At 47.4% G+C, this 13,645-nt stretch overlaps 1 protein-coding gene across 1 annotated transcript in view; it reads right to left on the bottom strand.

Moving 5' to 3' along the window:
- LOC128937658 (CUB and sushi domain-containing protein 2-like) overlaps positions 1-13,645 on the bottom strand; it is a 146,502-nt gene that overhangs the window by 48,524 nt on the left and 84,333 nt on the right. Inside the window, exons 24-31 of the mRNA XM_054277453.1 lie at positions 10,608-10,746; positions 9,559-9,746; positions 7,457-7,651; positions 6,591-6,707; positions 5,184-5,297; positions 4,950-5,045; positions 2,094-2,297; positions 821-945 (exon numbers count right to left, since the gene is read on the bottom strand). Coding sequence (XP_054133428.1) covers positions 821-945; positions 2,094-2,297; positions 4,950-5,045; positions 5,184-5,297; positions 6,591-6,707; positions 7,457-7,651; positions 9,559-9,746; positions 10,608-10,746 — 1,178 coding nt within the window. The remainder of the gene's footprint in view (positions 1-820; positions 946-2,093; positions 2,298-4,949; positions 5,046-5,183; positions 5,298-6,590; positions 6,708-7,456; positions 7,652-9,558; positions 9,747-10,607; positions 10,747-13,645) is intronic.

The following is a 13,645-nucleotide window of genomic DNA, read 5'->3' as shown; positions in this document are numbered from 1 at the left end:
TTTAACTCAAATTCCCCCTCTTTTGTGCCAGAGTAAGGGTCACACTGAGGGACCACGGGCCTGCTCTTCCTAAATCCCACCCTGTGCCTCCCTGGCAATGCTCCTGGAGCTCTGGCATCCCTGGGGCTGTGCCCATGCCCTGGGGACCCTGGCAGTGCCCAAATACCCTCTGGGGGAAGGAGAACCTTTCCCTAAATCCAACCTGCCCCTCCCCTGGCACAGCTCCTTGCCTGGTCACAAGCTGCAGCCGTGGTATTTTCTGAAAAATCCTTTCCTTAGGATTTTTCCTCCTGAGAAGCTGAGAAGCCTCAGGAACAAAATGTAAACAATGATTATCTGCTGCTGTGGAATGCAACAGGTGCATCTGTGATTGGTCTCATGTTAATTGTCTCTAATTAATGGCCAATCACAGTCAGCTGGCTCAGACTGTCTGTCCAAGACAGAAGCTTTTGTCATCATTCCTTCTTTTTCTATTCTTAGCTAGCCTTCTGATGAAATCCTTTCTTCTGTTCTTTTAGTATAGTTAATAGAATAGAATAGAATAGAATAGAATAGAATAGAATATATATCATAAAATAATAAATCAAGCCTTCTGAAACATGGAGTCAGATCCTCATCTCTTCCCTCATCCTAAGACCCCTGTGAACACCGTCACAATAAACGTCACCAATGAGTCCCTGCCTAATCCTGGCTATAAATAAATAAATCCCTGATTCCAGAGAATTCCACATCAACCCATCCCTGTCCTACGAGGAACAGCAATTTCCCATCATGTGAGAGCAGCACACCCCGAGTGTCCTGCTGTCTGTCCTGGCTGTACCTGGATCCCTGCTCCCTCGGGCACTGTGATCTTCCACACGCAGTTGAGGCTGTTCAGGTAGGGCTCAGGGAAGCCTGGGGACAGGATGGTTCCTTTCCTCTCCGTCAGGTTCCCCCCGCAGGGCACTGCCGGGAGGAAAGCACAAGGAATTGGTTTTGCTAAAAAAAAACATTGTTAAAATTACAAGAAATCGAGAGCTGGTTGTGATTTAAGGATGAGATTTTAGGAATAATCCTCTTTCCAGTAACTTTTTCGTGCAACTTTTGGCACATTCCTTGGGTGTGGGGAGCACACGAGGATGATCTTCATCCTCTCCTTCAGAGGATGTGAAAGCAGCTTTCAGCCAGATCTGATTTATTTGAGATGCTGTCCCAGATCTCACAAGAGTACTGGATCAAAAATGTCAATTCCCTGGAATTTGGGGTTAAACTGTTCTTATTCAGAGCCAGGCTGGGCTTTGTTTTTTATCAGACAACCATGGAACAGTTTGGGTGGGAAGGGACCTTAAAGATCCCCAAATCCCTTCTCCCAGACACCTTCACTATCCCAGATTGTTCCAATCCCTGTCCAACCTGGCCTTGCACACTTCCACGGATGGGACAGCCACAACCTCTCTGGACAGAACCACAAGAGGTTCTAAAGAAGTCTTGAACATTTCATTCATTTACATTTCAATTCATTAGTGCTTTGTTTTGCTGTTGATTTTTCTTCAAGCTGGAAGAGACCCACAAACACCACCAACATCCAACCCCTGTCCCCTTTCAGGACAACCCAGAGAGCAGCACAGCTCCCAACAACATTCCCAGTGCCACCCACCCTGCTCCCACCTCTCCCAGTGCCACCTACCTGTTGCTATAGGAAATAAAATGATGTGAAGGTAAAAAGAGAGCTTTTCATTTCTGATTCTAACATTTATAGATTTCCAAAAGTGGCAGTGTACTGGAGGGTGGAAGAGCCACCTCTCCAATGACACTGGACACACCAACAGCCCATCAAATTTCTCCTCTTAAAATAAAACTCCGTGGACACGCTGCTCTTTTCAAGGTAAAAAGAGAGCTTTTAATTTCTAACAGTTATAGATTTCCAAAAGTGACAGTGGATTGGAGGGTGACAATGCCACTTGTCCAATGACACTGGACAAACCAACAGCCCATAAAATTTCTCCTCCTCCATAAAAGAACGCAGAACAATAATTATTTACATAAAGCGCGCGACAAGAACGCAAACACCAGAAAACTCAGAAAAACTTTAAAAAAACCAAGGTGGCACCTACCCATGCAGGTGGGGACGGAGGAGTTCCACTGGGCCAGGGCCCCGGGCATGGCCAGGCACTGGATGGCAGGGGAGCCCCTGAGGCTGTAGCCGGGGCTGCACTCGAAGCGCACCAGCGCGCCCACGGCGAAGTCGCTGCCCAGGCGCCGGCCGTGCCGCGGCTCCGGCACCGAGCTGCACTGCGTGGCGCTGGTGCGGGGCACGGCTGGCACACAGGGAGGACACAGGCAAAACAGAGTTAGTGCTGGCAGGGAGATGGTGGAGAGAAGATTTGTCTGTTTTACACTGGAATTACTGAGCGTCTGAATGCGGAGAGGTGCTGGGTGCAGACTTGACTGTTGAGTGATTGTACCCAAAGCCTGAAGTGTCAGGGGGGGAATCCAAACATGATTATTGAATGATTGTACCTAAACCCCAAAGTGTTTAAATCCCAAAGGGTGGCTGAATCCAAACTTGGCCATTGGCTGATTTATCTAAACCCCAAAGAGGGGCTGAATCCAAACACAACCATTGACTGATTGTACCTAAACCCCAAGGAGGGGCTGAATCCAAACGTGACCATTGACTGATTGTACCTAAACCCCAAAGTATCTAAATCCAAAGGAAGGGCTGAATTCAAACTTGGCCACTGACTGATTGTATCTAAATCTCAAAGTATTTAAACCCCAAGGAGGGGCTGAATCCAAACTTGGCCATTGACTGTTCCTAAAAATCTAAAGTATTGGGGCTGAATCCAAACATGATCATTGACTGATTGTACCTAAACCCCAAAGTATCTAAATCCCAAAGGAAGGGCTGAATTCAAACTTGGCCATTGACTGTATCTAAACCCCAACGAGGGGTTGAATGCAAACTTGACCATTGACTGATTGTATCTAAAAACCTGAAGTATCAGAGTTGAATCCAAACATGACCATTGACTGATTGTACTTAAACCCCAAAGTATCTAAATCCCAAGGAAGAGCTAAATCCAAACTTGGCCATTGACTGATTGTATCTAAAACCTTAAAGTATAGGGGCTGAATCCAAACATGACCATTGACCAATTGTATCTAAACCCCAAGGAGGGGCTAAATCCAAACTTGGCCACTGACTGATTGTATCCAAAACCCCAAAGTATCTAAATCACAAAGAGAGGATGAATCCAAGCATAACCACAACTTGATTTTATTTAAATCCCAAAGATTGGCTTAATCCAAGCATGACCATTGACTGATTATACCTAAATCCTAAAGATTGGCTTAATCTAAGCATGACCATTGAGTGATTACTCCTAAACCCCTAAGCATCTAAATCCTAAAGATTGGCTTAATCCAAGCATGACCATTGACTGATCATTCCTAAATCCCAAAGCACCTAAACCCCAAAAGTGAGCTGAATCCAAGCATGACCACTGAGAAGAGAAAAAAAACAACATTTCACTCCCAGTTCTGCCAGCTCAGGTGATCTGAGTTCAAGTGGCTCCATGCCAGACCGAGTGGAGGTGGCACTTGGTGACACAGCTGGGTGGGCATGGGGGCACCTGGATGAAGGTTGGACTTGAAGATCTTGGAGGTTTTTTCTAACTTTAATGATTTAATGATTCTATACTTGAAATAAAAGCAGCTGGGACATCCAGAATCCCCCCACTGCCTCCTTCCAGAGAACTTTCCCCACACCAAAAGGCTGTTTTTACCCAGGGGAACCAAAGGATTTGGCAGTGGCTTCCCAAAACATTGTTTTGTCACCCAATGCAGGAGCCTTTCGGTTCCTCAGCTCCCTGGGCCTCATGGTCATGAAGGAACAGTAATTGGGAAAAAAATCTCCTTTGGAAAAGAGAGAAAAGGGGGATTTAAGTTGTGATGGTGCTAAAATTATTGATTTTCCTGTTGAATACTGGGAATTACAAAGACAGGAATGAGTCTGGCAGGTAAGTGAGGAGAAAAACCCATCAAAAAAACCCAGGTCTATTGCCAAGGAAGAATTCAATTAATATTTTCCTCTGAGTTGCTTTAAATTTATGAGTGTTTAGCTAATTAGAGTCTGGCCAGGCAGATCCAAATCAGGATCGCCCTTTTCCCCTTGCTTCCCGTGCAAGCTCTTGCAGGAGGGAGGAGGAAACCTTCCCTGCTTTCATCAAAACCTTTGTTCTGCTGAGCTCTTTGAAGATTACAATCACAACCACGGCTGTTTCACACTCATTAGGCAGGAATTCAAGAGAACAGATCTCCAACTACTCCAAAATCCAAACCATGCTTTGCTTCACCCCTGCAGAAGGCTCAGGTCAGGTCGTGCCAGTGTCTGTCCCCTCTTTGCAGCACAAGCCTGGATGTTCCCACAGATAACTCCAGGGAGCACGTGGGTGAGAAATCCCTTCTGCTTTCCCACTGTTCCATGCATCATTTGCTATTTACTCCCATAAAATCCCCGAGTTGTTCTCGCCCAGCGCAGCACAAAGCTGTTACTGAAAGGATCAAGGGGCAGCAGTGTGACAGCCCCGAGCCTGTGACACGCACACAGGGAGGATTTCCGAGCTGCCAGACGGGATTTCAGCTGCTTGCACCCAGCGAAAGTGCTAAAAATGCCACTGGGGAGAATTGCTGGGAGATAAATCTCCAAATTCCCTGTGTGACTCCGGGCACGACGCTGGGATGGGGCTGATGGTAATCCTGGGATGTGCAGGGTTCAGGCTGAGTGGGAATGAAAGGGCAGAATACAAAGCACCCAGAGCAGCCCTGCCAGAGCTCTGCTCCCAAAGGAATCCTAATTCCCTGTGATATTCCCTGCTCAGAACCCCCAGACACCAAAAGCAGCTCAGGACACTCAGGACACCCCTGGGAGCGACCCGAGGACACTTCCAGAACACACCTGAACTCACCTTGGTAGACGAAATGAAAGCCTTTGGCTGTGGATTGACCCTTGGAGCTGAATTTGATGAGGATCTGGTTGGTGGTGGCCAATGGCAAAGATTCCCCTGGATGGGGAGGAGGGAAAACAGGAGAGACACAGAGGTGGAGGAATGAGCCACAGAGAGTGGGTGTTGGGTGACAGCTGTGACAAAGCTGCTGTCTCCAGCAGGGACAGGGACAGGGGATAGGGAGCAGCTCCCTACCTGAGTGAGAGCCTGAGAGGGAGCTGAGCAGCCGTGAGTGCTCCGTGGGGCCATCGTGCACCTCCACCACGTCATTGAGCGCCGTCTGGAAAAAGGCAAACTGCCCGAAGAGCACTGTGGGGACAGGGACAGGGCTGGCACCGGCCACTGCTGTCCCCAGTGCCACCACACTGCCATCCCACTGCTGTCCCCAGTGCCACCATGCTGCTGTCCCCATGGCCATCACACTGCTGTGCCCAATGTCATCACACTGCTGTCCCACTGCTGTCCCCAGCATCACCACGCTGCTGTCCCCAGTGTCATCACACTGCCATCCCACTGCTGTCCTCAGTGCCACCACACTGCTGTCCCCAGCATCACCACGCTGCTGTCCCCAGTGTCACCACACTGCTGTCCCCAGCATCACCACGCTGCTGTCTCCAGTGCCACCACACTGGCGTCCCCATATTGCTGTCCCCAGTGTCATCCCACTGCTGTCCCCAGTGCCACCACACTGCTGTTCCCAGTGCCACCACACTGGCGTCCCCATATTGCTGTCCCCAGTGTCATCCCTCTGCTGTCCCCAGTGCCACCACACTGCTGTTCCCAGTGCCGCCACACTGGCATCCCCATATTGCTGTCCCCAATGTCACCACACTGCCATCCCACTGCTGTCCCCAGCATCACCATGCTGCTGTCCCCAATGTCACCATACTACTGTCCCACTGTTGTCCCTAGTGCCACCACACTTCTGTCCCCAGTGTCATTACACCATCATCCTCACTCAATCCCAGTGCTGTCCCCACTGTCATCCCATTGCCACCCCATTGCTGTCCCTACACCGCCCTCCACACCCAGCCTCTGGGGCCAAGGCATTTTCATGGACTCAGAGAATCCCCTGAGCTGAACCAGACCCCAAGGACCGTCCAGTCCAAGCCCTGACCCCCCAGGATTCCCAACATTCCAAACTGGGATTTCTTTTCCCAGCACAACCTCTGTCCTGCGTTTCAGCTGCCTTTATTCCAGGCAGGGAGTGACAGCCTGGAAAAATGGGAGCCTTTTATTTATCCCCAAATTCCAGAGGCAGCACCAGACTCCCCTGGCTTCATTAACTCAACATTTTCCCACTGATTCCCAGCCCACTGGGAATTTCCTGTGGCTCATTACCCTTTCCCTGCCTAGGGAACACGAGGCGCAGAATTCCACTGAGGAATTATAATTATTGATTAGCTGCAATGGACAAAATTGGACAAATCCAGAATTTTCTCTGACTCCAGCACAAAGAGCACCCAACAGCACCTCCTGCTACCTCTCCTGCTACCTCCTCTCCCATCTTCCTTATCTCCAGTTCTGGATGAACTTAGAAAAATTATCATTAAAAACCCAGCAAATAAGAAGAGAATCCCATAAAAATTCCAAGCATGGTACCATAGTCCTTGGGCACAACGATGGAGTACAGGCACACATGGCCACTGGTGTAGTTTTGGGGATAATTTGGGGACAGGACGACTCCATCTGAGCCTGTGTACTGCCCGCCACAGGGAGCTGCAAGGGAAAAGGATCATGGAGCATCCCTGGAGCCTGGAAATGTCCCCAGCCACCATCCCCTGCTCCAGGTGCTGCTGCCTGAAAGTTCTCATTGGAAAAATCAGGTTTATCCCACCCTGAGTTTGTGCTGGAATTATCAAACCACTAACTAATGTGGGATTTGCTCTGTTCCCCACTCACAGCTGGGGATGAGCTCCTTTTGCCACCTTTCCTCAGTTTTTCCTGCCACAGCCTTCCCAAATTAGGGATTTCACTCCTTCCCCCCACCAGCTGCCTCTTGATCCCCTTCTCAGCTCAAATCTGACTGCAAACCATGAAGTCAGAAAAGAAAATAAAATAACCACAGATAAACCCTAAGGAAAAACCCCTTGTTTTGTCACTGAGCTCTGTCCCTGCTCAGCAACACCCAAGACTGAGGGTTTGGATTGGCAAGGATCAGGTTTAGCCAAGGTTTAAGAGGATTCCTGACTCCTGTCCTGTGCCAGGCACTGAATCAGTCATGTCCAGTTTCCTGTCTGTCTCCAAGAAAACCCTCAAGAAAACTCCCCAAAATCAGCTCTTCCTTTAAAAAAAGAGCTGTTAAACCCCTGAAAAACAATGAAATCTAATTCCTGGTAAAACCCCTAAAAAATTATAGAAAAACTGAGAAAACCCCTGTGAATTAACCCCCATTTTTCCATGGAGGATGCATTGAGGGGTCCAGCTCTGGGCAGATCCTCCCCCCAGCCCCTTCCCGTGGGATTTACCTGTACAGGTGGGGCGTGGCTTGTTCCAGGTGGGTTTCCCATCCCCTCCCATCACACAGGTGAGGGTGGGGCCCCCCTCGATGTCGTAGCCCCCATCACAGTAGAAGGTGATGGTGGAGCCCAGCTTCAGGTCTGTGCCCACCCTGGTGCCATTCTTGATGGAGCCTGGGTCAAAGCAGGACTCCCGGGGGTTCTCTGCAGGGAAAGAGATAAAATTTTAAAAAACATATTAAAAAAATGTTAAAAACCAAATTTCCTAGGATTTTTATTCCTCGGGCGCAGCTCCTCTGCTGCTTTGATAAGTGCAATGGGATTTTTTTTAGGATTTTTTTCACCTGAGAATGTGTGGGATTTTCACAAGGACTGGCACCATTTGCAGGGTGTGGATTTGGGATTTGGTTTGGATTCTGGGAGAAGGGAGGCTCCAGTTCCCACCCAGGCACCCAAAATCCAAACTCCCTGTTTTGGGAACCACAGACTGGGGAACCCCCTCTGCCCATCACACATTTGTACCCTCAGCCTTTAAATCCTGAAATCCTGGGTTCCCCTGGGTTCAGTGGGGTCTTGAAGGACCATAAGCCAAATCAAAACTCTGATTTCACACAACCCCAGGATCGCTGAGGCTGGAAATTCCCTTCAGGACCATCGAGTCCAAGCTGCGACCCATCCCCACCCTGTCACCAGCCACAAGGACAAATCATATTTGAGATGGGGAGGAATCTCCATCTGGCACAGAGAAATCCTGGATTCCCCATCCCTGAAGTGTCCAAGGCCAGGCTGGATGGAACTGGGAGCAATCTGGGATGGTGGGATTGTTCCTGCCCATGGATGGGTTTTAAAGTCCTTTCCAACCCAAACCAGTCTGGGATTCTTTCATTTATTCCTTGGACACCTCCAGGGGTGGGGATTCCACCCTTTCCAAGGCCTGGCACCTTTTCCATGCAGAAGTTCCTGCTCATGTCCAACCTGAGCCTCCCATAGCACAACTTCAGGCTGCTCCCTCTCATCCTGTCCCTGTTCCCTGGGTGCAGAGGCCAAACCCCACCTTGCTCCACCCTCCTGGCAGGTAGATAGTGAAAAATTCTCTTCCTGCAGAGTTTAAAATCCCATTTCCACATAAAAACTCCAGAGAACACTACAGAGCTGTCAGGACTTAGATATTTTTTTCCTTCTTCTAACAGCTTTTTTTTGGGGGGGTTTTCTTTTCTTTAATTTTTTTCCCTGCCTGCAATATAATTAGAGGCTTTGATTAATCCTGCTCTTTTGTCATTTGGAAATTGCTCATTAAAGACAAGGGCTTTTCTGAGAGCAGTGGCTCTGGGAACAATTCAAGTGTGCTTAAGCATTAAATCAGGGGCTCTCAGATTTTGGGGAAGGTGTGGAAAGGAGAAACAGGAAACTGTAAAGCCCACAGGTTTTGCTTTTGCTTCTCTGCATGAAAAATCAGGTGATCCCATGGTTTCCTGTCCACAGCAGCTGCACCAGGAGATCCAAATGAATGGGGCACAAAAAGATGGGATTTTCTTTTTCCTCAGAGCATCAATTCCCTGTTTTGGAAGCCACAGATTGGTCAACCCCCACTGCTCATCACACATTTGTATCCTCAACCTTTAAATCCTGAAATCTTGGGTTCTCCTGGCTCTGTGGGGTCTTGATGTACAAATTTGGGACACTTTGAGCACCACTTTTTCTCTTTTCCTGTTTCACTCCTTTCCTCTTCACCTCCCTTTCTCCACCCTCTGCTTTGGGGATGCCAAAACACCAGAATTCCCCCTGGAAGGAGCTTTCCACAGCATCTAGAGCCTTGTTCCAAAGAGGTGGAATAATCTGGGAATAAGTAGAGGGAAAGCCCCAGGTAGCTGCTGGTGGGGTCTTGATGCACAAATTTTGGACACTTTTGAGCACCACTTTTCCAGTTTCACTCCACTCCTCTTCACCTCCCTTTCTCCACCCTCTGCTTTGGGGATGCCAAAACACAATAATTCCCCTTGGAAGGAGTTTTCCACAGCACCTAGAGCCTCTCCAGTTGTTCCAACAAGTGGAATAATGTGGGAATAAGCAGAGGGAAAGCCCCAGGTAGCTGCTGAGCCCCCAGCCCTCACCTGTGTACTCGATGACGAAGCCAGCGTTGCTGACGGAGGCGTCGCTCCGGAACGCCAGGAAAAGGCTGTTGCTGCTGCTCTCGATCCTCTCTGGCAGCTGGGAGCCATAAAAACTCCCAATCAGAGGGCTCAGGGAGTCAGGCCCATCGTAGATGTGCAGGAAATCGTAGCCAGGCTCCAGGCTGAAGCTGCAAAAGCAAAGGAGGAGAGCTTGGGGTCAGGACATATTAGTGGAGAATTCCGCGTTGATGTTCTGGGATGTGGAAACCCGGGGCAGGGACTGGCTGCTCCTGCTCCAAAATCCTGCCAGGCAGAGGAAATTCCTGCCTCTATCCATGTCTGAGGGATCCAGGAGTAGGGATGGAGTCAAGGGGTTGGGATGGGGTTGGTCTCAGAGCTGCAGCTGCTGCAGGGATTCCTGGGCTGTGCCACATCATGTTCTATTTATTTCTGGGGTGGAAGGAATGATGAATCTGACTCCATGTTCTCAGAAGGCTGATTTATTATTTTATGATACTGTATTATATTAAAGAATGCAAACTAAACTACACTAAAGAATATAGAAGGTTAAAGAGATAATAATGAAAACTCGTGACTCTCTCCAGAGTCCTGACACAGTTTGGCCCTAATTGGCCAAAGAGTGAAAACAACTCACAGCAGAATCCAATGAAACAATCACCTGTGCGTAAACAATTTCCAAACACATTCCACATGTGAGCAAAACACAGGAGAAGCAAATCAGATAAGAATTGTTTTCCTTTTTCTCTGATTCTTCTCAGAAGAATCCCGGCCAAAGGGATTTTTGGATTTTTCCAGAAAATATGTGACAATGTTCTGTCTATCAAAGAGGAACTGCAGCTGGAATAAGAGGATCTCCTCCCCAAAAAATGTCTGGGAACAGATTATCCAGGGACATGGGACAGCTCCATCAGATTCCTTCCCAAAGTTCAGACATCCACACCCAGATCCTCCCTCCCCTCTCTGTGGCCATGGCACCAAACCATGCGTCCCCTCCCCAAGGCTATGGCACCAAACCCTTGTGTACTCACACGCTGAACACCAGGGCAATGACATAGTCAGGGGACACTGTCAGCTTCCAGTCACACTCCTTCCCTGGGGGATATGGCTCTGGGTACTGTGGGGACAGGATCACCCCAGCCGGGCCCGTCAGGATCCCGCCACACGGAGCTGCAGGAAAACCACCAAGGGTGAGCCTCTTGTGAAAAATGCGTATTTTATGATCGGCTTTTTGCAAATATTCAAATGAATGTTATATGTGTTGTGTTAGGAAGTAATGCTGGATTAATCCTCTTAAGTAGTGTGTTAAATATAGTTTTAGGTTATAACAAAATGTTAAAATAGAAACTATGCTATGTAGGATACTTTTTTAAAGAAAGGACTCGCATTGAGATAGCAGCCACAGGACACCTAAATCTTTCAGAAAAAAAGAATTTATTGCCCTCTTATCAAAAGAAACTAACTTCTTCCCACCTCAAAGGTGCTGTTAGGATTCAGAGGAAGAAGCTGACACTGCCCAGACAGAATCCTGTATTTGAATGGAATTTATGCATCATGTATGAGGTGTTTGAATATGCAACAGGTTATTTTTTTTAACGGTTAATCGTTTGTTAACTGTGTCCTTTTTCAGGCTCATGCTGCCCAGAAAAGGTCCCCGGACCGTCTGTAACTCTTTGTATTTATTGTCTCATATTCTCCTAATTCAATTTGTCCAAATTATTATTAATTAATATTAATAATTATTATATAGAATAGAATTAATGTTAATTAATTCTAATTGTATTACTATTTTTATAACCATTTTATTACTATTAAACTTTTAAAATTTCAAAAACAAGTGATTGGCGTTTTTCACAATTTAGAGCACGCAGACTTCCAAAGCACCAAATGGGAAGCAGGAATGGAATAAAATAAAGGAGATGTGATAGACAGAGGGGATTGAGACAGCACAGAATCCTTGTGGGGCATTTTAGTGGGAAGTGACCCTGAGGCTCATGTAGGACATGAGGTTGTGGTGGCTCTGCCAGGTGAGGGCTCTGTCAAACACCTCAAAGAGATCTCTGGATGCCACCAGGACCTTCCTAAAATCCATAAGTGAAGAGCCAGGAGGGAGAGAGAGGGAGAAATTCCACTTTCCTGCTGCATTTATGGAAGTCCCTGTCAAGGCCTGCTCGCCCGTAACGAGGTGAAAACACGTCTGGGCCTAAATGGCTCTGTCGTGTTTACTCCACTTCCCAGCACATTAAATGCCAAGCTGATTGAAAAATCAATTATTGCTTTTTTAAGGCTCAAAGTGCCTGCTCGTGTTTCTCACCGTGGCAAAACATGACTGATATTTTTCCTGTCAGTTTTTTATTATGCAGGCTCTTTGTGAGGGCTCGGAGGTTTCCCAGATCGGCCCTCACGTATTTGGGGTGAAAGGAAGGGGGTCTGAGAGCAGATAAAGAGTGGGAAATGAACTGGGATGGGATAAAAATGATGGGATAAATCTTGGAAACATTTTCCATGAAGGAATGAGCATGTGGAATTTGATAAAGAAAAGTATCAGGTAAAACCCAGTGGGGCTTGTCTAGAAATGCCATAGTAGGGATTAGAGAGCTTTTTCAAGTCCAAAAATGGAGAAATGTCATCCTTCTGGGACACACCAGGAAACCACAGCACAGATATGGAAAATTTGGCTGAAAGTCCCCCAAAAATACCTTGGAGAAACCACCAAACTTCCCACATTTGGGATGGAATGAGAGCAGGGAGAGCACAGCCTGTGGGGAGGTCTGAGAGCAGCTACAGAGTGGGAAATGAGCTGGGATGGGATAAAAATGATGGGATAAATCTTGGAAACATTTTCCATGAAGGAGTGAGCATGTGGGATTGTCCTGTGAGCTTTGATAAAGAAAAATATCAGGAAAAATATCAGGTAAACCCCAGTGGGGCTGGTCTAGAAATGCCATAGTACCTGTTAGAGAGCTTTTTCAAGTCCAAAAATGGAGAAATGTTATCCTTCTACTGAAATCACAGTACAGATATGGAAAATTTGGCTGAAAGTCCCCCCAGAAATGCCTTGGAAGAACACACCAGCATCTCTTCTGTGCCCATTCATCCCAATTTTAACCCCAAGGGTGCCTTCCCCTCCCATACTGTAACGTCAGGGGAAAACTCTGCAGAAACTGAAATCTAAGGACTCATTTTTGAAAAGCCTGAGGGAGACAAGTGTTCAACACCCTCGGATTCCTTTGAAAATCCCACCCAGAGTCTCCAAAGGGTTTGAAGCAGGAGCTGGACCCAGCCAGTGGTGCCTGGGACTGGGAGGGATGCAGACTTCAAATGGCCCAAACCTCCCGGGGCTCTCCCAGCCTGGATTGTTTCACAGTGGTGCCACAAAGAGGGGAAAACGCATCTGAAATGCTAAATACCCCCAGTCAGCCCTAAATTTAACACTGAGTTTTCCCAGTTTAGCTCCAACTAGGCTGCCTCTCCCCCAGTTACTGATATTTCACTGATTATTCCTCCAAATCCTTTGTCACTTCATATTAAAATTGGCTGGGAAAAAAACTATAAACAATTGAAGTATAATTTGAAGTACAATTTGAAGTATTAGAAAATCAGCATTTTTAATCACAGCTGTGGAGACCTGAAGGATATTTTTTTAAAAATATTTCTTGATTTTTTAAGATGTGTGGAGTGAAATTTTATAACAGGGTTCAGGATGGATCTGTGTCCATGAATTCAGGATGTGGATCTGTGTCCATTGGTTTAGAACATGGACCTGTGTCCCTGGGCTCAGAACATGGACCTGTGTATATGGGTTCAGGACATGGATTTGTGTCCATGAATTCAGGACGTGGATCTGTGTCCATGGATTCAGGTCATGGATCTGTGTCCATGGGTTTAAAACATGGATCTGTATCCATGGGCTCAAGACAGGGATCTGTGTCCACGGAGTTAAAACAAGCATCTGTGTCCACAGATTAAGCACAGGGATCTATGTCCATGTGCCCAGGACATGGATCTGCATCCATGGGCACAGATCATGGATCTGTGTCCATGGATTCAGATGACAGATCTGTGTCCA

The sequence above is a fragment of the Melozone crissalis genome, unplaced genomic scaffold (assembly GCF_028551555.1).
Source record: "Melozone crissalis strain CALT ecotype California unplaced genomic scaffold, PUWL_Pcris_2 ptg000020l_1, whole genome shotgun sequence".
In the NCBI taxonomy this organism is placed as follows: Eukaryota; Metazoa; Chordata; class Aves; order Passeriformes; family Passerellidae; genus Melozone; species Melozone crissalis.
The sequence above is the reverse complement of the archived record's forward strand: the minus strand, read 5'-3'. Positions and strand labels throughout refer to the sequence as shown.